Here is a 23,610-nt window from a genome sequence, read left to right as displayed (position 1 = left end):
TCACGCTGTCATCCTGATCTTATCTTTAGGGGGGAGTCAGTGTGTCCCTGTTATCTTCGGGGAGTGTGTTTATGCCATACTTGGTATCGGGGTGTTCTGGTACTACCCTTCTGGAATGTGTTTACATGAGTGTCCTATGCCTACTACTGCTTAGGAATGTTTAAGTTTTTGCAATACCAGCCCTGTTTCTGCCAGGTTCTGTGAACTTGCAAATAGACATGTTTTGTAACAGGGCCTGACTTTTGCTTTTAGCTTTACTCTTGCTAACTTTGCTTTAAATCAGCAGGGCCTGACTTTAGTTCAGGCCTTAGGCCTTACACTAGACCCCCTGTCCCATTTCTACTACATGAAGAATCATAGAAATGTAGGGCTAGAAGGGACCTCAGGAGGTCATCTACTCCAGCACCCTGCAGTGAGGCAGGACCAAGTATACCTAGACTATCCCTGACAGGTGTTTGTCTAACCTGTTGTCAAAAACCTCCAATTATGGAGGTTCAACAACCTCCCCTGGAAGCTTATTCCAGTGCTTAACTATCTTTATAGTTAGAAACTTTTCCCTAATATCTATCCTAAATCTCCCTTGCTGCAGATTAAGCCCACTACTACTTGACCTGCCTTCAGTGGATATGGAGAACAATTGATCGAAGTCCTCTTTATAACAGCCCTTAACATATTTGAAGACTGTTATCAGGTCCCCTCTCAGTCTTCTTTTCTCAAGACTAACATAGCCGGTTTTTAAACCTTTTCTCATAGGTCAGGTTTTCTAAATCTTTCATCATTTTTGTTGCTCTCCTCTCCCCAGTTAATCCACATCTTTATTTCTCCTCAATATATGTTTCACTCTATATGCATCCGAAGAAGTGGGCTGTAGCCCACGAAAGCTTATGCTCTAATAAATTTGTTAGTCTCTAAGGTGCCACAAGTACTCCTGTTCTTTTTGAGGATACAGACTAACACGGCTGCTACCCTGAAACCTATCTTTATTAATGAGTGGCGCCCAGAAATCTACTCAGGAGTGCAGCTAAGCCCTCATCAGTGCTGAGTAGAGCAGATAAACTTCCCGTGCTTTACATACAACATTCCTGTTAACACACCCCAGAATTATACCAACCTTTTTTGCAACTGGATCACACTATTGACTCATTCAATTTGTGATCCACTATTACCTCTAGATCTTTTTCTGCAGCCCTACTCCGTAGACAGGTATTCCCCATTTTGTAGCTATGCATTTGATTTTTCCTTCCTAAGTGTAGTACTTTACACTTGTGTTTATTGAATTTCATCTTGTTGATTCTGGACCAATTCTCCAATTTGTCAAGGTCATTTTAAATTATAAAAGCACTCAGAATTATATGCTGTCAACATCCTCTCATTGTTCAGTTGAAACCATTACCTTTCTGTTTAAACACATTGTCATAACTATAAAGGGAAGGGTAATAGCTGTCCTGTGTACAGTATTATAAAATCCCTCCTGGCCAGAGACTCCAAAATCCTTTTCCCTGTAAAGGGTTAAGAAGCTCAGGTAACCTGGCTGGCATCTGACCTAAAGGACCAATAAGGGGACAAGATACTTTCAAATCTTGGGGGGGGAAGGCTGTTGTTTGTGTTCTTTGTTTGGGAGTGTGTTCGTTCTCGGGACTGAGAGGGACCAGACATCAATCCAGGTTCTCCACATCTTTCTAAACAAGTCTCTCCTATTTCAAACTTGTAAGTAAATAGCCAGGCAAGGCGTGTTAGTTTTCCTTTGTTTTCTCAACTTGTAAATGTACCTTTTACCAGAGTGTTTATCTTTGTTTGCTGTACTTTGAACCTGAGACTAGAGGGGAGTCCTCTGAGCTCTTTAAGTTTGATTACCCTGTAAGGTTAATTTCCATACTGATTTTACAGAGATGATTTTTACCTTTTTCTTTAATTAAAAACCTTCTTTTTAAGAACCTGATTGATTTTTCCTTGTTCAAGATCCAAGGGGTTTGGATCTTGATTCACCAGGAGTTGGTGAAGGGAAGGAGGGGAATGGTTAATTTCTCCTTGTTTTAAGATCCAAGGGGTTTGGATCTGTATTCACCAGGGATTTGGTGAAGGTTTTTCAAGGTTTCCCAGGAATGGAATCCATTGAAATGGTGGCAGCAGAACCAGAGCTAAGCTGGTAGTTAAGCTTAGAAGTTTTCATGCAGGCCCCTACATTTGTACCCTAAAGTTCAAAGTGGGGATCCAGCCTTGACACACATACACACACACCCTTGTACCTGGGTGTATACTTCACACAGGTAAGGAATGTGTTAATGTGGGCCTGAGAGGTCAATTAACATACCAGGCTGCACTTGGAGAGTGGCGCAGACTCTGGTGGTGTCCGTGAAAGAAAGAGAGGAACTGGACTTCTGTAGACAGAGCCCTGGGAGGCATTTAACCAGGGAATAGAGCAGGGGTAACTAGAGAGCGACGAAGGGTCAAGCTAAAGGAGGCCCAAGTTTACATTTGTTGGTTTGGGAGTTTGTTGGGAATTCCAGTGGAGGGCTCTGAGGGCTTTAATTGTCTATACTGCAATTAAACACCCACGGGTCGCCTGTGCCAGCTGACTTGGGCTCTTGGGGCTCAGGCTACTGGGCTGTTTAATTGCAGTGTAGATGTTTGGGCTCGGGGTGGAGACCAGGCTCTGGGACCCTGCAAGGGGGAGGGTCCCAGAGCTTAGGCTCCAGCCCAATCCTGAATGTCTACATTGCAACTAAACAGCCCCGTAGCCTGAGCCCCACAAGCCCGAGTCAGCTGGCACAGGCCCACTGTGGGTTTTTAATTGCAATGTAGATACCCCAAGTTTCCAGGCCTTAGACATGGGGTGAACCTAGAGAGGTTGTGGGGGAGAAGGCCAAAGGAAGGCTAGGTAGGAAGAAGTCCAGCGAGGTGGCAGGAAGTAATCTGGGGGAACCTAATGCAGGGAACCTTAGCTGCCTGTCCTATGTTCCCCAGACTGGAAGTGGGAGGGCCTGGTTTTCTTATGATTCATTGTAAGGTGGCATGAGGCCCCAAGAAGGGGACAAGAATGACAGAGCCCTGAGAGAAGAGTGTGAGGACCACAGGGACCAGAGTCAGGATCAAAGACCTTTTTGTAACGACTTTGGATTTTTATTTGTGGGACTCTGTTACCCTGAAAGGGATGGGACTAAACCATGACCCGACTAGAGGGCCAAGTCGCAAGAATAGGCTGATTACTAGTGGACTGATGTGACTGTCAGTAGTCGGTGCTAAACAGGAAAGAACTACTATGCCTCGCCCAGCCACAAGGAGGAGCTCTAGCAGGGAGTTGGCCCTTCTACAAACCTGTTAACTGGTTTTCAGGGTCTCAGTTCAGTACTGATACTTTAGTCCTCCAAGTTGTGGGCAACTGGCAATAGTCAGTTAGCAAACAGAAAAAAATCTTAGCAGCAATTACTGGTTTCTTCCATCATACTCTATTCTCACTATTTCAAACTTCTAGACAACCTCTATTGTGACAGAGCTTCCTCTCCGCCTCGATGGGTCCCACGCTTCCGTTTAACAGCGGGCTGGGATATTCCTCTTTCCCCTCAGAATTTTCCCCACACCCCTGGGTTTACTGTCCACACCCTGCCGGAGCAGTGTTCCTCCTGGCCTCCCTGATGGGGGAAGGGGGAGCCTCTCAGTCTCTGGCTGCTCCTCCGGACGTGGTGGCAACAGACCAGACACACAGTTCAGTCTCTCCCCTCTGGCAAGATCTCTTCCCTCAGAACTTCGGGGCCCAGAAGGGCCGTCTGCTCTGCTGGGCAGGATTCTTGCACCCTTCACCTCTGTACCTGCATGGCTTCTCTCCTAATGCTTGTCAGCGTCTGCACTGCCCAGCTCTCCAGTAGCTCGCCTTCCTCCCTCAGCTTCTATCGTGCACCCCTATCTGGCTGGAGGGGAGGCTTTTAACAGGTTCTGGCAGGCTCTGGGTTGGCCCCAGGTATCCTAATTAACTTAAAGTAACCCAAGTTCAGCTACCAAGGGAAAAGGGACCTGCTTATCCTGGGGCTAATATACCTGCCTTCCAGCACTCTCCTGTAGCCATCTGGCCTGACCCCATCACACTATGGAAGCATGGATTCTCATCTGTCATTTGTGGCATCTCTTTGTATAAGGTCAAAATTGTTAATTGGATGCCTTAAAATAAAAAATTACAAGATTAATTACTGTAGGTAGTTTGGAATCAGTTTAAAGTGTTGTCATTATTTATTTGTACTTTGCTAGCACTGAAAAGTCCCAAATAAGATCAGGACCCCACTGTGGCAAGTGGTGTACAAACAAATAGACACAATCCCTCCCGCAAAATTAGAGCATGACAACAAAAGAAAGGAAGAAGGGGTCGGAAGATGAAGGTAATGAAGATAAGATAAGGACACTCACATAAGTTAGCCATCACACAACTTGATGGTTCCTGATGAATTCCACTTTGTTCGGCTTTGTTTAGTGCAACCCTTCTATTTTGAGTGGTCACACATAAAAAAATCATTTTAGACTGAAATTCTGCATAGAGCAAAATTCTGCTCTGGAGCAAAAAGAGAGGATATGATATTTTACAACTTGTTTCAAGTTACACAAAAGAGTTATAAAATGAAATATACACAACAGACAAAGAGAAAATGCCTTCTACTTTCCACAGGAACCCAGTGTAAAGTCCACACAGTTCCTTGTGGATTGTTCTTACTCTGTTTATTTTAATCTGTTTAAACTATTAACTAAATGAATCAGTACTAAACACAAAATTGGCTTCAAAACACGTATATCAATATCTTAGATGTTTTGTTAGAAAGAAAAGCCCTGAAAGGCTCTAGTGACATAAACGCAAGAGAGGATGCTCTCCTGTCAGTCCCAGAGATGCCACCAAAGTTTCTATCAAAAATGTGTTTATAGAATCCTCATTCTTACTTTTTTTTTCTCTGTTTTAAAACATCATGGACAATACTTCTAAATAAAAGATCCACAGTATATTTGTGTATAGGAACACAGACACACACACAAAGACAGAAAATGGCTTAGAAGTATGCCAGATGGCTCAGCAGTCTCTAGAATAACAGCGAGAAATTTGAGGACGGGACAAAAGCTGACTACCTCTTGCCATGAGGGTTGTTGGTACAGTGGATGGGCTGGAGAAATTTCAGCCATTACTCTGTCTTTTATTCCCTTTTAAATGTAATACTGAAACACCCCACTAAGAGTCACTGAAATAAATATTTCATCTAAAATGATGCAAACCTAACTATGAGCAAATGGTTATACCCCAGGACACTTCCCCTTCAGTGTGTCACCTTGGACATTGATACCATTTAAACATGTTTTTTACATGGGAAATCTGGCCCTCTTTAGTGCTAGTCACACATTTTATAAATATTCACTTTTATCAATTCAAATTGCATGTTCATTAGAAAATAACTTCAAACTATTTTAAAAATAATATTGATAATGAGCATTTTGAAACCTTTCTCCTATTTATCTCTATTTAAACTGTGGTGTCTATGTTCAGTCTTGAAGGTGGAAGTATTTAAGTTAATCATTCAAATTATTTGCTAGACATACTTATTACTAGCAGCAATACTTCAAAGATAGATTAATAGCTATGTACTTACTCTCCTGTCACCATGGCACTAGCCCACATTTTAAATATTTTAAAATAGAACCAACAACAAAAACCTTCCTTCCTAGCCTGTAGGAGAAATAGCTTTATTAGTTCACAGTTTTTGATTTGTGTGAGGTGTGAGTCAGTGGGTCTGTGTGAGCACATATGTGAAGAACTTAGTTGCATGAAAGCTAAGTCAAAGAGATGAGCTTTGGATTTAGTCCCATCCTGGAAGATGATGACCTAAACTCAGTTAATCATGCTTTAATCACCTTTCAGCTGGACTATAGCAATAGGATATAATCTGGTCATGAAGCCTTAGGAATGTAGGAAACGCCAACTGATACAGAACGCTGCAGCACATCTCCTCAGCAATACAAGCTATGTCACAGACCAGGGTGTGTGCAGTCATGCCTAGTGGTCAGAGCCGGAATCAGGGCCAAGGGTCAGAGCTAGGGTCATGAAGGATGAATCAGAGTCAAGGGTCCAAACTGAAGTCAGAAACCAGGAGTCAGGGGACCAGGGCTGGAATGGACTGGAGAAAAGATGGGAACAGGGCTGGGCACAAGGCAGGAGCAGGACTGGAGCAAGGCTGGGAACAAAGAGGTACAGCAGCAATCACAGCTGTGGGCATGAGCATTGAGCAGCCATTGGCCTAATGCTGCTGCTGTGCTTAAGAGTACGTCTATTGGTTCCTCCAGCCAGCTGGGCAATCAGGCCAATCAGGTGATTCTGCTGAAAGTGACACCTGATTTCATAACTGAAGTAAATCAGGAGTTGCTGGGTAGAATTATTGTAAGTGAACACTATGTATGGTGATCATCCTGGTGGTAATTTAAGAAGAAGTGGAGATATAGCTCCAAGATCTGGTTAACCTGTTCCATCTCCCCACTGGTCTGAGAATTCTCCATGTCAAGGAACTTGGAGAATCTGAGCCAAAAACAGGATTTTTGGACCTTGGTCTGACATGATATCAGTAAGCAAACTATGAAATCATAAAACATTTTCCAAGTAGAGACAAGCAGTTTCTTGGGCAGTCAGGGTTGCATGGAAAGGAATTAAATGTGCCATGTTGGTTAGAAGATCAGCTGAAATTCTGAGCTGAACAGGGACTCAGTGGTATTTAAGGTCTGACATAGCTGGGTGGCAAATGCATCCTGAGGCAATATAGATTGGATGGATGAAGGACATCAGGCTACTGTCCACCAGGCTATTAATAACATTAAACTATTTAAGGACCGTGGAAGAGAGTTCTGTGTCAGTTTCAAGGTATTCATCCTTGTGAGGATAGGGGATCCACCTTCCTATTTCTTACCTCAGGGCAGTACATCACCATGAAGTTGAACCTGGAAAAAAATAGGGACCAATGAATCTGGTGTTGGTTAAGGTGCCTGGCCATGCAGAGGAATTCTAAGTTCTTGTGGTCCATAAGAACCTGCACTGGGAACTGGGATCCTTCCAGTGGGTGGCACCATTCCTTGAAGGCCATCTCTATTGCTAGTAGTTCCTTATCCCAGAAATTGTAATTCCTTCCTGCCAGGGTTAGTTTACAGTAGTAGAAAGTGTAGTGGTAAAGTTGTCCTTGGGGGTCCCTTTGCTGGGATAGTATGGCTCCAGCTGTTACATTCAAACTAGTAGACAGAGGTTGGGTACTTGAGCTGGCCTACAGTATCTATCACCTGTGGAGTAGAGATGTCAGTTCCTCTCACCTTGTGAGGCAATTCCCCAGAATTACCTTCCAGTAACCTCAAAGGGTCACTAGTCCCAATTGCCAGTTGCTTTGGGAAGGGTGTCAGCGACCTTAGCCATCCGACGGCCCGATGTCTGCCCACAAGTCAGGCCCACCAAAACTATCTGAGCTGGCGTCTGCTTAACCACAGAGATATCCCCAACCCCCGATCTCCCCTCTGTAGAATTCCCTCCCCGAGTCGCTGGATCGATTGCAACCACAATGCAAAATAAAAGGGTAAACTAAATAAAATGACTAGGTCAGGACTGACAAAGGTTAGCTACTCCTCTGCCAGTCCTGCCACGGTAACCAATACCTGTTACATTCAAACTAGTAGACAGAGGTGGAGTACAGATGTCAGTTCCTCCCACTGCCCTCTTAGCTTTAATAAAGAAGAGAGAGGTATTTTTTGAAAACACAAAGAAGATTTATTAAGGAAGGGAAAAGGGGAATAGCAATTTAGATAAAAGTGATAAATTGCAATTGTGGTTGCCCCAGAAAGGTAGGCGTGAAGCCAGGTCCCTCACAACTCCTTTGGCAATAACTTCCAACAGAATAAACCCTAAACAAAAACACCCCAAAACTATACTGTGTCATGACAGATGACCTTGGTCTGGATTAGGTAGCTAATGGTGATATCTGTCCTTGCAGCTCAGGTTCATCGGATCCTGGACTTACGACTGACCGCGCAGCACGATTATGGCTGAGGGCAGGAGGAACAGTGGACCATCCATGTAAAGGAAACAACAACGCTGGAACCAGGATCAGGTAGGTTGTCTCAGGTGTTAGATGACATTGACTCAGGTATAAGATGCTGTTCAGATCGATGGGATAGCTCTTGATCCGTAGAGGTGATCCTTGAAGCCTGCACAAAAAAGCCTGATACCGGCTGCCTCTCAGATGAACAGCCCATCGGTTAGGGCGTGCAGTCCTTTTATATATTCTATAGCGCGAACATTCCAGGTTTGAACTGATCTGAACTGGAACCCTGGTGGCCACTGCTCCTTCCTACCACAAATGACAAGAAGAAATGCGACAAATATGGAGTTGGAGTTGTTAATTGTCCAGACTTCATTTTGAATCACAGGGTCCATTAGCCACATTACCTTAATTAACACAGTTCCTTATAACTATACATTAAAAATACATTACTTTTAGTATAGACATCAACATGAACCTAACTAAGCATTTATACAGGGAAACTTTCCTACACAGTGGAGAAGATGGATGCATCAGCTTTTACTGTACATGACAGGGTGAGGTCAGGGCACTGAGGTAAAAGCCCTCTTCAAGTGGTCAAAGGCAAGTTGGGCCTCCGGGGACCAGACGAACAGTTTCCTTCTAGGGGAGTGCAATCAGCAGAGCTACCAGATGGAAAAAGTCTCAAATAATCCACCAGTAAAAGCTGGAAAAGCTCAGGAGCCATTGCACCCTTCATGTGTCCATCAGGGCTGTCCAGTTAGAGATGGTGGCAACCTTGGAGGGATCCACAGTTAGTGCCCCAGGGGAAATAATATAACCTAGGAACTTCGTTGAATTCTGATCAAATTGGCTTCTCCAGGATGCAGTGCACATGTTGATTATGAAGAGTCTGGTCTTCAGAAAAGAGGAGGTTATCATCAAGGTATATCACAACAAACTGATCCAGCATATCCCTAAAGATATTGTTGATAAAATGTTGGAAGGTCACTGGGGCATTACATAGTTCAAAGAACTTCATCAGATATTTGGTATGGAAGGAAGCCTTCCACTCATCCCCTTCCCACATCCAAGCCAAGTAATTGGCTCCATGGAGATCTAATCTGGTAAACACCCTAGTGGAGTGAAGTATCTCAAAAAGTTCGTTGATATACAGCAGGGGTACTGATTCTGGGTGGTTATTTTATTCAATGCCTGGTAGTCCACACAAGAACAGAGAGCCATCTTTCTTGGCTATAAAAAAGTTCTGGGCCCCAGCCAGTGATGTGGAAGGGCAGATGAACCCCTTTTCTGAGTTCTCTCAGAGATAGTCTCTGAGTGCCTATAGTTCCAGTCCAGTTCAAACCTGAACCTCAGCTCCAGGTCTATAGGACAATCATAGTGCCGATGAAGGGGCAGAATGTCAGCCTTCTTCTTGTCGAAATATCTGCAAACTCAAGGTGTTTGGCTAGCATCCCAAAGGCTGCTAGGGAGACTTTTGGGACCTACAGGGACCCCTTAAAGCTGGGTCCCCCTGTTCCTAAATCTGGCCAATCAGGTGATTCTGCTACATGTCAGCTACGATTCAGCTATGAGTCCCCTGTTGCTCATTAGGCAGGTGGAGCTGCAAGCCCTAATTCCGGATATGCTATCGTAAATGCACCACGTCCTCTCCTCTGCTCCCTTCTCCGGTTCCCATAGAATTATGATTCACGCTTAAGATCTCAATCCTTATCTACAAAGATATCTAAAATACTACCTACATTATAGAATGAAAACCATGGTCAACAACGTCGCTCCTCAGGCACAATGAAACCCTCTACCATAAGGCAAATGCTCATCTGTACGAGACAGAACTTTCTCAGTGTTTGGTTCAAGCCTGTAAAATGAATTCCCCAGGAACCAAGGACCCTCACAAACCTTACCATCTTACAGTCCATGCCAAGGAACATTTCTTTAACCTTGTCTTCTCTAACATAATAAATAGCAACAGGTATATTTAGAAAAAAATCCCTGCCAAAACAGGACATTCCACTGCACGCACTTCTCCCCTGGTGAGAGAATAAATAACATGTGACAGATGTTGGTCATGTTGCAGCTGATAGGAATATACATAGCTAATGCACGGATTATTGCACTGTGGGGGAGGGAGTAAAATTAAGTCCAGTCAGGACCACCTTGACCCCCCACCCCAGCATCCCTCTGTATACATAAATGTGCAGAAGAGACTCCAAACACACTTTGAGGTCACTAGGACCCACCTAGTGCCACCCCTAAATACATCCTGTGGCAATTGGGGACAACTGCAAGAATAGCTTGTCAGAGACTCTAACCAGTAGGAACAGGTGCAGCAAAAGCAGGGATCCCTGGACATTCCAATCAAAACTGCAGAATGTTCTGACTTTCTCTGTCTTGTGTGGATTGGCTATTTGTTCCAGCTCAATCCACCTGCCTCCATCAGTCTCTTCACCTCAGCTTCAGTCCACACCTGCTCTTCCTTTTCTGCCCCACTTCCCTCTTTTTCCAGTTAGCTGATCCTCTCCTAAATAAACCCATGCGAAAAATCATAGCACTAACACGATGTTTACCATCCATCACATTGATCACTCTGCTTGAATTTTTACCTCTTCCCCCACCCAGTGTCTTGTCTATTTAGACAATATTGTCTCATCATTTCCTTGTACTCCTTCATCTGTCTGTATCCATCTGTTTTAATTTGCCTTATATTTGGATTGCAAGCTCTTTGAGGCAGAGACTGTCTTTTGTTCTGTGTTTGTAAAGCACCTAATACAATGGGGTCCTGGTCCATGTCTGGGCTCATACGCAGTACAGTAGTACAAATAATTAATAACAATAAATAGGTAATGAGTGCAGTGTAAGAACATACAGAGGCTAGAAAGTGAGCTCCACAACAGACATGAGATACAAGATAGCAGTTCAGCCACAATCAAAGTCAAAAGCATGTGGGATATCCAATACTCTAGAGAACTTCAACACAAGCAAAATATAGTTTAACTGAATGTTAGCCCCTTGGGGAAAATAAAACAAAAACAGAGTGTTACTTACGTTATAACAATAACAATTAAATCCACAATGTTCCATGGATCGCGAAGGAAAGTGAATTGAGTCCAAACAAATCCACTTGCTAATACTTTTATCAATATTTCACAAGTGTAAATACCAGCAAAAGTGAACCTGAGAAGCAAAGTGTTCAAGAATATATTTTAGTATTTAAATCAGAAGGGTTTCAGGGACACCATGTTTTCTTATGTTGTGAGCTATTCCCTCTGTGGATGTAGGGAATTTATGAGAAATGGGACAATACATATGCAGGCTACTGCCAGCACTGTAATGTGTTCAAGTTTGAATATGGCATTCCCTTCCTGAATTCGTAGCCTGACTTGCATGCAGTTGTGGAAACGGTATGCACAAATTTGTGCATATTTCTGTACTGTACTTCAAGCCTATTTACAAACATAAAAATTAACAATACAGATTTCTTTATCTTGAACAGTCTAAAAGGATTGTTCCTCTTTTAAATATACACTCAAAAAAACAAAAATAAACCAAAGGACCCAACCTCCCACCAGCACCAAACTAAGTCATATATATATATATGGTAACCCCAAAATGCTAGAGGTGAAATCCAGGCCCACTGCAGTCAATGGCAAAACTTCCATTGACTTCAGTGGGGTCAAGATTTCGCTCCGAAAAACTATGTTACTTTGGATGTAGTGCACAGTTACAAAATGTAACAAGACACTATAATAATCTTTGCTTTATAATATTATGGGCTAAATTGAGGCTGTACTCACCACAGGTGCACAAAGCAGCAGGGACGGTGCAAGGAACTTTCCCTTCTTTATAGCCCCCATATAAGGGCTGACGATAACTGCAGCTCTGAGCTCCCCAAAGTATAAGGTATGCTGAGGGTTAGAACTCCCATGTGGAACTGCTTCTCCAAACGGGGTGAGGAAGAAGTGGACATCTTGCATCAGCCAGCAAAGTTAGGTGGCAGAGAAGCTGTGCTCTCAAGGAGCTCCCAAGCTGTAGTGACTCCCAAATCCCCAGAGGCCAGGAAGGAAGACTCCACACACCACATCCTACCCTCATTTAATCTATTAGTTCAGTTCTTTATTCTCCCTACTTTGGAGCAGGAGAAAGAGTAAATAAATAGCAGTAGGAGTACTTACTCAATGTTTATGTTTATCTTTGCAAAGTCAGCTGGAATCATCATTGCACAATTCAGTAGAACGGTGAATATAATAAACGCAGTAAACCATGTAAATAATGAGTTAAGGAAAGAATATTATATTTTAAAATAATAGACGTTCGTTACAAACTCAGTTTTCACTGTATTTAAGAAATTTTCAGGTATAAAGTTTTCCATTCCTGAGAACTTCATGTCCAACAGTCTTTACATTGAGTTGTCCCTCCTTCCATAGCACTTGGAGGCATGTCAGGTCTTTGCTGAGATGGGGCTAATTTAATGAGAAAAAACAACAACAAATTATCCACATTTGTAACAAAGCCTTTCAATCAAAAAAGAAAAAAAAATCTTCCTCGAGTCCTACCGGATGTTGTTCATGTCCAACGGGTTGACCCACAGGAACATGAGCATGTTGCTTTGATTCTGAAAGTTCCTTTCCCAGACCTGAAGAAGAGTTCTGTGTAGCTCAAAAGTTGTCTCTCTCACCAACAGACGTTGGTCCAATAAAATATATTATCTCACCCACCTTATCTCAATTGAAGACAGATGGCAGTTTTTCAGAGAGACATTATCAAGGGCACAAGAGCAAACTATCCCACTGCATAGGAAAGATAGGAAGTATGGCAACAGACCTCCTTGGCTTAACCAGGAGATCTTCAATGATCTAAAACTCAAAAAAGAGTCCTACAAAAAGTGGAAACTCGGTCAAATTACAAAGGATGAATATAAACAAACAACACAAATATGTAGGGACAAAATTAGAAAGCCCAAAGGCACAAAATGAGACCAAACTAGCTAGGAACATAAAGGGTAACAAGAAAACATTCTACAAATACATTAGAAGCAAGAGGAAGACCAAGGACAGAGTAGGCCTGTTACCCAATGGGGGGGGGGAGACAATAACAGAAAATGTGGAAATGGCAGAGGTGCTTAATGACTTATTTGTTTCAGTCTTCACCGAGAAGGTGAGTGGTGTTTGGATGTGTAACACAGAGAATGCCAGTGAAAATGAGGTAGGATCAGATCTAAAATAGGGAAAGAACAAGTCAAAAATTACTTAGACAAGTTAGATGTCTTCCAATCACCAAGGCCTGATGAAATGCATCCTAGAATACTCAAGGAGCTGACTGAGCAGATATCTGAGCCATTAGCAATTATCTTTGAAAAGTCAGGGAAGACGGGAGACCTTCCAGAAGACTGGAAAAGGACAAACATAGTGCCTATCTATAAAAAGGGAAATAAGGACAACCCAGGGAATTACAGACCAGTCAGCGTAACTGACCTGTACCTGGAAAGATAACGAAGCAAATAATTAAGAAATCAATTTGCAAACACTAGAAGATAATGAAGTGATAAGTAACAGTCAGCATGGATTTTTCAAGAACAAATCGTGTCAAATCAACCTGATAGCTTTCTTGGACGGGTAACAGGCTTTGGGGATGGGGGGAAGCGGAAGATGTGGTATATCTTGACTTTAGAAAGGCTTTTGATACTGTCTCGCATTACCTTCTCATAAACAAACTAGGGAAATACAACCTAGATGGAGCTACTATAAGGTGCATGCATAACTGCTTGGAAAATCATTCCCAGAGTAGTTATCAGTGGTTCACAATCATTCTGGAAGGGCATAATGAGTGGGGTCCCACGGGGACCGGTTCTGGGTCCGGTTCTGTTCAATATCTTCATCAATTATTTAGATAATGGCATAGAGAGTACACTTATAAAGTTTGTGGACAATAGCAAGCTGGGAGTGGTTGCAAGTGCTTTGGAGGATAGGATTAAATTTCAAAATGATTTGGACAAACTGGAGAAATGGTCTGAAGTAAATAGGATGAAATTCAATAAGGACAAATGCAAAGTACTCCACTTAGGAAGGAACGATCAATTGCACACGTACAAAATTGGAAATGACTGCCTAGGAAGGAGTACTGTGGAAAGGGATCTGGGGGTCAGAGTGGATCACAAGCTAAATATAAGTCAACAGTGTAACACTGTTGCAAAAAACCAAACATCATTCTGGGATGTGTTAGCAAGAGTATTGCAAACACTGATTAGGCCTCAACTCGAGTATTGTGTCCGGTTCTGGGAGCCACATTTCAGGAAAGATGTGAACAAATTGGAGAAAGTCCAGAGAAGAGCAACAAAAAGGATTAAAGGTCTAGAAAAGGTGACCTATGAGGGAAGATTGAAAAAATTGGGTTTGTTTAGTCTGGAGAAGAGAAGACTGAGAGGGAACATAATAACAGTTTTCAAGTACATAAAAGGTTGTTACAAGGAGAGGGAAATAAATTGTTCTTCTTAACCACTGAGGATAGGACAAGAAGCAATGGGTTTAAATTGCAGCAGGGGTGATTTAGGTTGGACATTAGGAAAAACTTCCTAACTGTCAAAGTGGTTAAGCACTGAAATAAATTGCCTAGGGAGGTTGTGGAATCTCCATCATTGGGGATTTTTAAGAGCAGGTTGGACAAACACCTGTCAGGGATGGTCTAGATAACACTTAGTCCTGCCATGAGTTCAGGGGACTGGACTAGATGACCTCTCGAGGTCCCTTCCAGTTCTATGATTCTATGAACAACTCAAGAAAGGAAAGACTCAGGTGAGAAATTTTCTTTGAGGGCAAGTCTTCAACTCAGATGTTAAAAGTAGTACAGCATCCCAGAAAGGAGGATCAAATATGGTATGTACATATAGCCACAACCTGTGACTGAGACACATGAGGAGAGGTTACTGAAACATTACTTGCTGTAGCACTCTCGTACCAAATAATGTGTTCATCAACAAGTGGATATCTAACCTCCATCTCAAAAAGGGGAAGACAATCCTCTACAGATCTCTTCATGAGGTGCATGAATTGTTTCTGCCCAGGGCACAGCTGTTTCCCCTTCAGAAGTAAGCAGTAATCGCTCTGGGGAGAGCTAGTTTCTTTACCTTATAAGCCTCTCCAATATAACCTTGATCTATCTGCTGCCTCACTTGCAAATCCTATATCATTCTGTAGATTTTCTTCTTGGAATCTAAACCGCATCTCACAAGATCTAAACAAGACCCAGCTCAAACCACTAACAACAGCATCCCTATATATTTTGTCTATAAAAGTGTCTTTCCTGGTCATGATAATCTACACCATAAGTACCTCTGAACTAGGAGTGCTTTCTAGACAGTGAACATACTGGACCAGAAAAGCTAGCCCTATATGCTGACTCAATTTTTGGAATAAAAACAAACATTCCATTCCCTAGATCCTAAGAAATTATCCTACTCTCTTTCTGCTCTATTCCTAAACACCCCCAGTGAATTTGAGTGGCACACTGTGAGTATCAGAAGTGCTATCTGAATAGAACAGAAAGTTATAGAAAGTCTATGCCTTCTTTGTCATTTTTCATTCAGAAGTGAAGGGCAAGAAAAAGCCCCTTCTCTGGCAAGTCAGTTCCAACTAATTTCTACAGTAGGTGTCTCTTTGTTGGCATTGTCCAGAATTTTGGACCCTGAAAGAAGGTCTGTAACAAAAGGAACAACGATAACCTCTTCGCTGAAATTCTGAGGAAGGCAGGGGCTTCGTTTTTGGCAGCTGCCACAATTGCTTCATCTAGAGGCTCCTCAAAGAATTTACCTCCAGTGTACTTAGACACTCATTACATTGTTTGGCCTGCATGCCCATCTTCCAGAGGCAGAACCAAAAGGTGTCTGCAGCTTACAGCACTCAAGGCCATAGACAGAGCAGCAAATCTAACAGAACCCAAGGAAGTGTCTAAGTGAATGAAGCCATCACAATATCTTCTAGCAAACCAATTTCATTTTTTTATTCTTACAGGGAACTGCATCTCAGTGTTCAATTGCCTATGCTATAACACCACCACTGAAGAGCTGAAGCTAAGGTCTCATCGTTTTGTCTGAGAGACAATTCTGTTCTCCTAGCCTTTGGTTCTTGGGCAGAAATATCCCTTCCAAAGGAACCAGCATATTCTTATGCAAACTTTGGAAGCTGCCTGTTAGGTGTATGCCTCACTCAGGCACTCCCATTCCTCTCTGATAACATCTTCAAGGGAGGTATACAGAAGAATGCAAATCTCCTTCTTGGATTGGGAAGGAAAGTACATATTGGTGAAGTGGGTGTCCCTATTACCCTGATCCGTGCTTCTGCCAGGGACAATTGAATCCCAAGCATAAATAGGTCCTTTCACAGTATAGCCTCAAACTCCTGAGGAGGAAAATGTCTGTCTTGGATTTCTTCCTGATCAGATGCAGACAAGCTATCTTTCCTCCTCTGAGAACACCCGAGGATTACTAAAACTAGACCCTTTTCTTTGGGCTTGTGACTACGAGAGTGATGATCTGAGTAAGATCTTTTCCCTGACTGCTTGCTTCTGTTAGAACAAAAGCTTTAGAACCCAACAGTTGCTACTCAGGGGAGAGGAGAAGTGGGAGGGAAAGGCAGGCTCACACCTGTCTGAACACAGATCAACTTAAACTCTTCTGGAACGGCTAGAACTGGGGGTCTTGGTCTTTGGAGTTATAGGGGTCAACAGATGTGCAAACTTTGATTGCAGGCATTTTCCTCTTTAAACAAAAAATGTTTGGGCCCTGAATTAGTCAGTTTTGCCTTTGAAGGCTGCAGGCCCTTATTGGAAATCAGAGGTACCTGGAAGGTTTCAGCCTCCCCTCAGGAATGATCAGGTGGCTCAATGATTATCTTTGGGGGGCTCACTGCAAGGGAGCAGGATGACTGAATGGAAATGGAGAAGCCTCAAAAGGGAAGGAAAGTGAGGCGTGGTAAGGGACTGTTTGATGTTTGACTGATAACCTAGGGACACACCGTCTGTATGCTTCCCAGAGGAAAACAGTACCGGTGTCACTTATTCAATGTGCACAACCTCTCCCTCTTGTGGTTTATGTTTGCTTTGCTTTAAATTTACAGGGGAACTCCGTTTATCCAAGGTAATTGGGGCTGGGCTGTCAGCCCCGGGCTACTGGTGGTTCAGTTACTACAGAGAGACGGATAATGGAGTCTCAGATACATAGGGCTCTACTGTGTGTGTGTGTGTGTGTGTGTATATATATAGTGGCTAGGGAAACTAAAGTTCAGCATTTCATTTTAGTCGCAGAAAAACATGGATTTATATGGGGTTTTTTTTAAATCAGATAATTTTGGGTTTTTATCACAGAAAACTAGGATCCCTGAAGATTACCAAGGCGAAGACAAGAGATTTTTCTGGTAGGAGAGGAGTTTAGAGGCAATAATACTTTACACTTACACAGTCTCAAAACATGTTTAAAAAATGGGTAAAAACCCAATGAAGTACTGGGTGATGAAGTAACTTGTTGGTTGTCACAAGACAGAAACAATGACAGAATTAGAAATAGATTTCAGGTCTCCTGACCCACAACCTCATGTTCAGATCATAGCATCCTTCTTGTTAGAGAGGGAGAAGCAATAGGATCTGGTGTGAGTTTGGATCTGTGAAAAGAAGCCAAGAGAGCAGTGACATATAAAAAGTGAGGTTACAAGCCTGTTGAGTGGGAAGAACACTGGAGTGTTAAACAGAGATGGAGAAGTGATGGTTTGGAGGCAGTTTTGGAAGAAAGATAAGAAATTCAGTGTGATGTTATATGATTAAAATATGACCACGTAGATCATTGTTGCTACCACTGTTGTACAAATGAAACAAGGCTTGTACAAAGTATGTCATGTACGGTGTCAATAGAAAAGTTATGGTTTGCTAAATATGATTATCCTATTTGTATTCATGTATCATTTTTGTAGCTGAAGTTATGCATATTGACTATGTACCTGCATTTCAAATGTGTTTGCTCCTGTGGTAACACCCATAAAGCAGTTTACATCCAGTTTAGCCAGCACATTGTGAATGGAGTATTAGAGCTGATGGCCCATCAACAAACACAATTGGCCATGGAAAAAGCCATGAATTTTCCTGTGGACACTTCAGCCAGACTATGGGTAATGGCTGCCATGACTCATCGAATCATGCAATGGCATGTGACCACCTCATGTGAAACTAAACTCCATCTTGTGCCTATACTTTTCCACAAACTGTGATGAGGGCTTTGCTTGGAACAATGAGTTTCCCTCCACATGTCAGAAGCTATGAAAGGCCTTGGAAACATCTCCATTTTGTCTCTTTCCTGCTCTGATCTCTGGACTATGGACTTACACTAATGGGAGCATTCTAACCAAAGGACTGAGGATCTTCCAATCATTTGGAAACAACCAGAGACTTAACTAGCCAGCAAGTTTATTTCATCACTGCTTCAAGTGTGATCTAAAAACTTGCAATTATTGTATGTATTTGATTCCTTTAATCAATTTAAACTCTGACCTCTTTCTTTTCTCTTATAAATAAACCTTTAGATATTAGATACTAAAGGATTGGCAACAGCATGATTCTTGGGTAAGATCTGAGTTATATATTCACCTGGGTATGTTGCTGGTCCTTTGGGATCAGAAGAACCCTTTGGTTGATGAAATTAGTTTTAAATAACCACTCATCATTAAGTCTAGTGTCTGGGTGTTGAAACAAAGACTGGAATATCTAAGGAGGATGCATTTCTGACTTCTTGTTAGCCAGTGTGGTGAGACAGAAGTATACTTTTGTTGCTGAATAACCACCAGTTATGGGGTGTGTCTGCCCTATTTCTCAGCAGTTTGTCCTGAATTTGGTATTCTCAGTTCTGACCCATTGAGGCATGGTGACATTCAGGTTTTCCCTTTTTCAGGATGGAGCAGTGGTAGGACAGTCAGGTGGAGATAAAAATATTAGACTGAACAGAAGGAGATAGGATCGAAGTTCATTAGTCAAACTGGGAGTCCTTTGCAAACACATGATAGTTGAAACCATGGAAACACGAGTTTGCCCTGGCACAGAACACAGCAACAGCAGCAGAAGAAGAAAGGGGAGGAGCCATGAACAGAACCCCAGTGGTTCGCAATGTATCCACCTAAACTATATGAAAACCAGCCTTTTATTAAACATCACTCTCCACCTAATAATGGCTCATTTTTAATAAACAATACATCCAATTTAAGATTAATTCTGTGTGAACCAGAACAGAAAATAGTATATGCCACATACAATCTCACAGTAACTACTAACAGCATTCAAACCGAAAACTCATTTAAAGGCCAATCGGAAATCTTTTCCACCTTAGGACATATTCTTTCAACTTAATGATCATGAAAGATATCAGATAACTAGGATGATAATGGAGTACACAACTTGGTGGTCTCCATTTCTGCACCTGCAAATTGTGGGTGCAAATAATAGCAGGTGCTATTTTTTTAGCCACCCTTTAGGTTAGACAGACTCAGACTTCAAGGTGTTTTAAATGTCACCCACAGTTTTTCAGGCACAAAAAATGGAGGCCTTCAAATATATTCCATCTCTAACTTCAATAATCTTTCCTTAGAACAACACCAGATGTACTCACCAAAGCACTACTGCAATTCACATTCTAGAAGTTCTCAGTGTTTATCAGTTGTCTTCGAATTTGAAATTTCTGTGTCCACCACAATACAGGTGCAAGTTGTGCAGAAGCCTCTAAAACAGCATAGGGTAATCTGTACATGTAATTTAACCCTAAATCTCTGACAATAATATTTGAACTCTCAATCTACGAATCATCAGAAATGTGATTCGTCAAATCTAATCAGTTCTGCACACTTCCAATTATGTGAGATAGATACATGTGAATATTATTATTTTTGTAAAGTTAGATCCAATATATACTACTAACAATTACACAATATTATATCCACATTATCTTGTACCTAACCCCCTATAAACAGACAGTCAGAATGAGGGAAACTTGTCTAGTATTTCAAAGTAGTGTTAGAATGAGAGAAAACAACAGGAAGGATATGGATGGACAGAAACTTTAATAGCAGCTCTTCTGATAGGATGGAAAGGGCTAAGTATACATAAGGCACGTGTAGCAGTAAATCGGAAGATTCTCTTCTTTTTATTTAGTACCATAAAAGTCTGCAAGACAAAAGAGACTCATAACATTAGAAATATGCCAACTAAACAATGTTTTTCCAGAAACTAAACATCTAGGCTTTTAAAATTTATGCCCAGAACTGTAGCTAATCCTGGGTAAAAGTGTGATTTTGCTGTATACTTACTTGGAGCTCAGGCTTACTAATACTATTTGCTATCATGCCAATACATTACTGTAAGATCATTCTTATTTCGTCCTGCTGCCTCTTCCTCCGAGGAAATAACTATTATAGGAAACAAACCCCCACACTCACTTTGCCAAAGTAATTAAAGGCTATTAATTATGGGCCAAATTCTGCTACCCTTACTCATGCTCAGTAATACCTTACTCTTCCCGGAGTCCCGCTGATTTCAGTGGGCTATTCACAACCCTATGGAACTACTCAGTGTAAGACTGCCAGAACCTGGCCCCATGAAAATAGGAGTTCTAGCACAAAAATCCCTAAATTTTTGTGCAACTCTGTCAGCTCTCACTATGAAATACCCTGCTCCAAAAATGACCAACGTTCTTGTCAGATACAGACAAAAAATTAAACAAATACCCAGGGGTAAAAGTAATTTACAGGACTAACCGGTACTGCCGGAGCCCTGAGGGGGACATGGCCTCATCTGGAAGAGACGGGGCCTCAACCGGAAGAGGTGGGGCCTCTCAAGATTTAAAAGCCCTGGGGCACCGGTTGTGGCTGGGAGCCCCAGGGCCTTTAAAACAACCCGGGGCTCGCAGCTGCAGAGGTGGCTAGGAGCCCCCGGGGCTCAGGGGCAAATTAAAGGGCCCAGGGCTCCGGCCGCCGTGGAGCTCCGGGCCCTTAAAATCCCCCCCGCAGCACTGGTTGCCGGAGCTGTGGGGGGGATTTAAAGGGCTCGGGGCTCCCCGCAGCTGCAGAAGCTCCGGGCTTTTTGAATCCCCGCCCAAGCCCAGCAGGGCCCGGAATTTAAAGGGCTCTGGGCTCCCGTGGCTGCGGGGAGCCCCAAGCCCTTTAAATTCCAGCCCCAGCCCAGCAGCTGGGCTCGGGCATGGATTTAAAGGGCCCGGAGCTCCCGTGGCTGCGGGGAGCCCCGAGCCTTGCCGGGCTGGCGCTGGGATTTAAAGGGCCAGGAGCTCTGGGCCCTTTAAATCCCAGCCCCAGCCTGGCCACCAGAGCTGCGGGCGGGATTTAAAAGGCTCTGGGTTCCCCGCAGCGGCCGGAGCACCAGGCCCTTTAAATCCCCGTCGCGGAAGCCGGTGCGGTCCGGCACAGCATGCTAGCTCTTGCACGTATGCCGTACCGTACCAACTTACTTTCACCTCTGCAAATATCCTAAATTCAAGATAATGCTTATGTTAACATTCCTGTAACATCTTCAAATGAATTAGACTCCTCTTCTCTACTCTAAGAATCCCAGCCTGTAACAGCACTTGAAGACAAAGTGAATCTATTTACACATTACAAAATTGTCCTGGGAGTTTTATGATGAAATGACTTGTACATGATTAAGTGTCAGTAGCCTCTATGAATATGATGTCCTTTCTCATGTATAATGTAGCCTACAAGCTGATTCAGTACAATTCCTCCTTCAACATATCAAATATACACATATGTTTTTCAATACTACACTCCTATATCCAAATTATATTGCTTCTTCTTGGGAATACTGTATTTACATAACCACGTATCATTGCAGGTTGAAAATAAATTCTGATCTGATTGAGCTAAAAATCTACTGCCCTCTGGGATTTGAGTTTGGTTTTTTTTCCTCTATACAAAGCTGTAATGCGCGCTAATAAAAATGCTCTCATTACAGCAGAAAAATTATTATTTATAAGGAAAAATATTCAATAAGGAGGAATTGAAAGATTTTGATGGGGTGGACTAGGAGCTGAGGCCCCCTGCTTGGAGGCCTTGTGGCCCTGCCACACCCCGCCCCAGAAAAGGGCAGTAGAGAGGTCCTCCAATATGCCTGAAGTGGGTAGTGGGAAGCAGCCAATCAGGGCCTGGCAGGTTAGTATAAAAAGAGCTGCAGGGCTAGAGTAAGTTCTGTTCCTAAAGGGTGGAGGAGAGGGGGTGGTGCTCCAGGCTAACTGCTGGGACTGCACCAGGACAAGGCGCTGAGGTAAGTGTGAAGAATGTGCTGGAGCCATGGGGAAGTGGCCCAGGGAATTGTAGCAGTAATGCAGTGTATTTAAAGGGACATGGCTGATGGCTGCTATCGATAGGGTCCCTGGGTTGGGACCCGGAGTAGAGGGTGGAAAAGTGGCCTGGACTTTCATACACCCCAGAAGGGGAACAAATCCCTTTTAGTCGCCCAGCTGAAGAGCTGGGACCAGAAAGGCCCAGCGAGGTGAAGAGTCTCCAGGGAGGGAACCCTGGGGGACATGGCCCCACACCAGGACTGGGACTGCTTAAAGGGCAGGTAGAATTTGAGGGAGCCCAGAAGGGGCTGAGAGACAGTTTGGTCTAGGGTACTTGATAGGCCTTGCTGGACTGATTGAAGATAGGGCTGCAGATTGAAGGATCTTACAGAGGGTGCACATAGGCCCCCGATTGGACTTATTTCTGATTTTTTTAATACTCCGGAAGGGGTTTGCTTTGCTTTTATCACAGACAGACTGTGTGAGACTCGGCCAGAGGACTGAGTCACCGAAGACCCACCACAAAAGAGGAGAGAGAGAGTGCAGGCACATGCACTCAGCCAGGGGGCGCTCACAAGAGGTGAGTCCAACCCAGTTACAAAGATATGTAAAGCATTTAGTTGTGTTGTGCTATTTTCTCATTCCTCTTGGAATGCAGGAAAACTAACTGCAGTAGGTCATCAAATATGGAGTGATCAATAGCTGTCAGAGAAGCTATTTGTGTTACTGTGATGTCAGTCCAACTAACCTGCACTGGTCACATAATCCATTACATAATACAATGTCATTTGCCTAATAAAATGTAACCCTTCTGCCCATCTAAGTTGGCAGCAACAAGGGCCGGGTTCTGTATCTAGGGGTTCCGTTTCAATAACACAGTGCAAAACCGGCTCGAGCCCCCACCCAGTGACCTGGGACAATCATATACCACCCCCTGGGCGCCTCTAAGAGGCAATACTTCCCCTCTCGCAAGCACAGAGTCTGAGTGTAACAGAAAATGTTTAATAACATGAGGTAAACGACATCAGCGTTAAATTGGAAAAAACACCACAAACAGGCTTCATGAGCAAAAAACCCACCCCAGCAAATTGGGCTGTGTCCTTTCCCTTTGGTTCTTGAAACCAGCAACACAAGGATCGCCAAAGTCCCAAAAGTCCAACAACCCCCCAAAGTCTCTGTCCCTGGTCAGTGCAGCCCCAGAGTTCAAGCGGGGGGGGGGGGGGGCGGTGGGCCCCCGGGGTGTTACGGGGCGCCTTTCGGGTT

General features: G+C 43.2%; 1 protein-coding gene across 1 annotated transcript in view; it reads right to left on the bottom strand.

Moving 5' to 3' along the window:
- LOC117873951 (sodium channel protein type 5 subunit alpha-like) overlaps positions 1-23,610 on the bottom strand; it is a 129,596-nt gene that overhangs the window by 100,095 nt on the left and 5,891 nt on the right. The window contains exons 3-7 of the mRNA XM_034763855.1: positions 20,090-20,219; positions 13,505-13,510; positions 12,434-12,493; positions 12,206-12,293; positions 11,079-11,207 (exon numbers count right to left, since the gene is read on the bottom strand). Coding sequence (XP_034619746.1) covers positions 11,079-11,207; positions 12,206-12,293; positions 12,434-12,493; positions 13,505-13,510; positions 20,090-20,219 — 413 coding nt within the window. The remainder of the gene's footprint in view (positions 1-11,078; positions 11,208-12,205; positions 12,294-12,433; positions 12,494-13,504; positions 13,511-20,089; positions 20,220-23,610) is intronic.

Source organism: Trachemys scripta, chromosome 2 (assembly GCF_013100865.1).
Source record: "Trachemys scripta elegans isolate TJP31775 chromosome 2, CAS_Tse_1.0, whole genome shotgun sequence".
NCBI classification, from domain to species: Eukaryota; Metazoa; Chordata; order Testudines; family Emydidae; genus Trachemys; species Trachemys scripta.
Note: the sequence above shows the minus strand (reverse complement) of the source record. Positions and strands in the feature narration are given on the sequence as shown.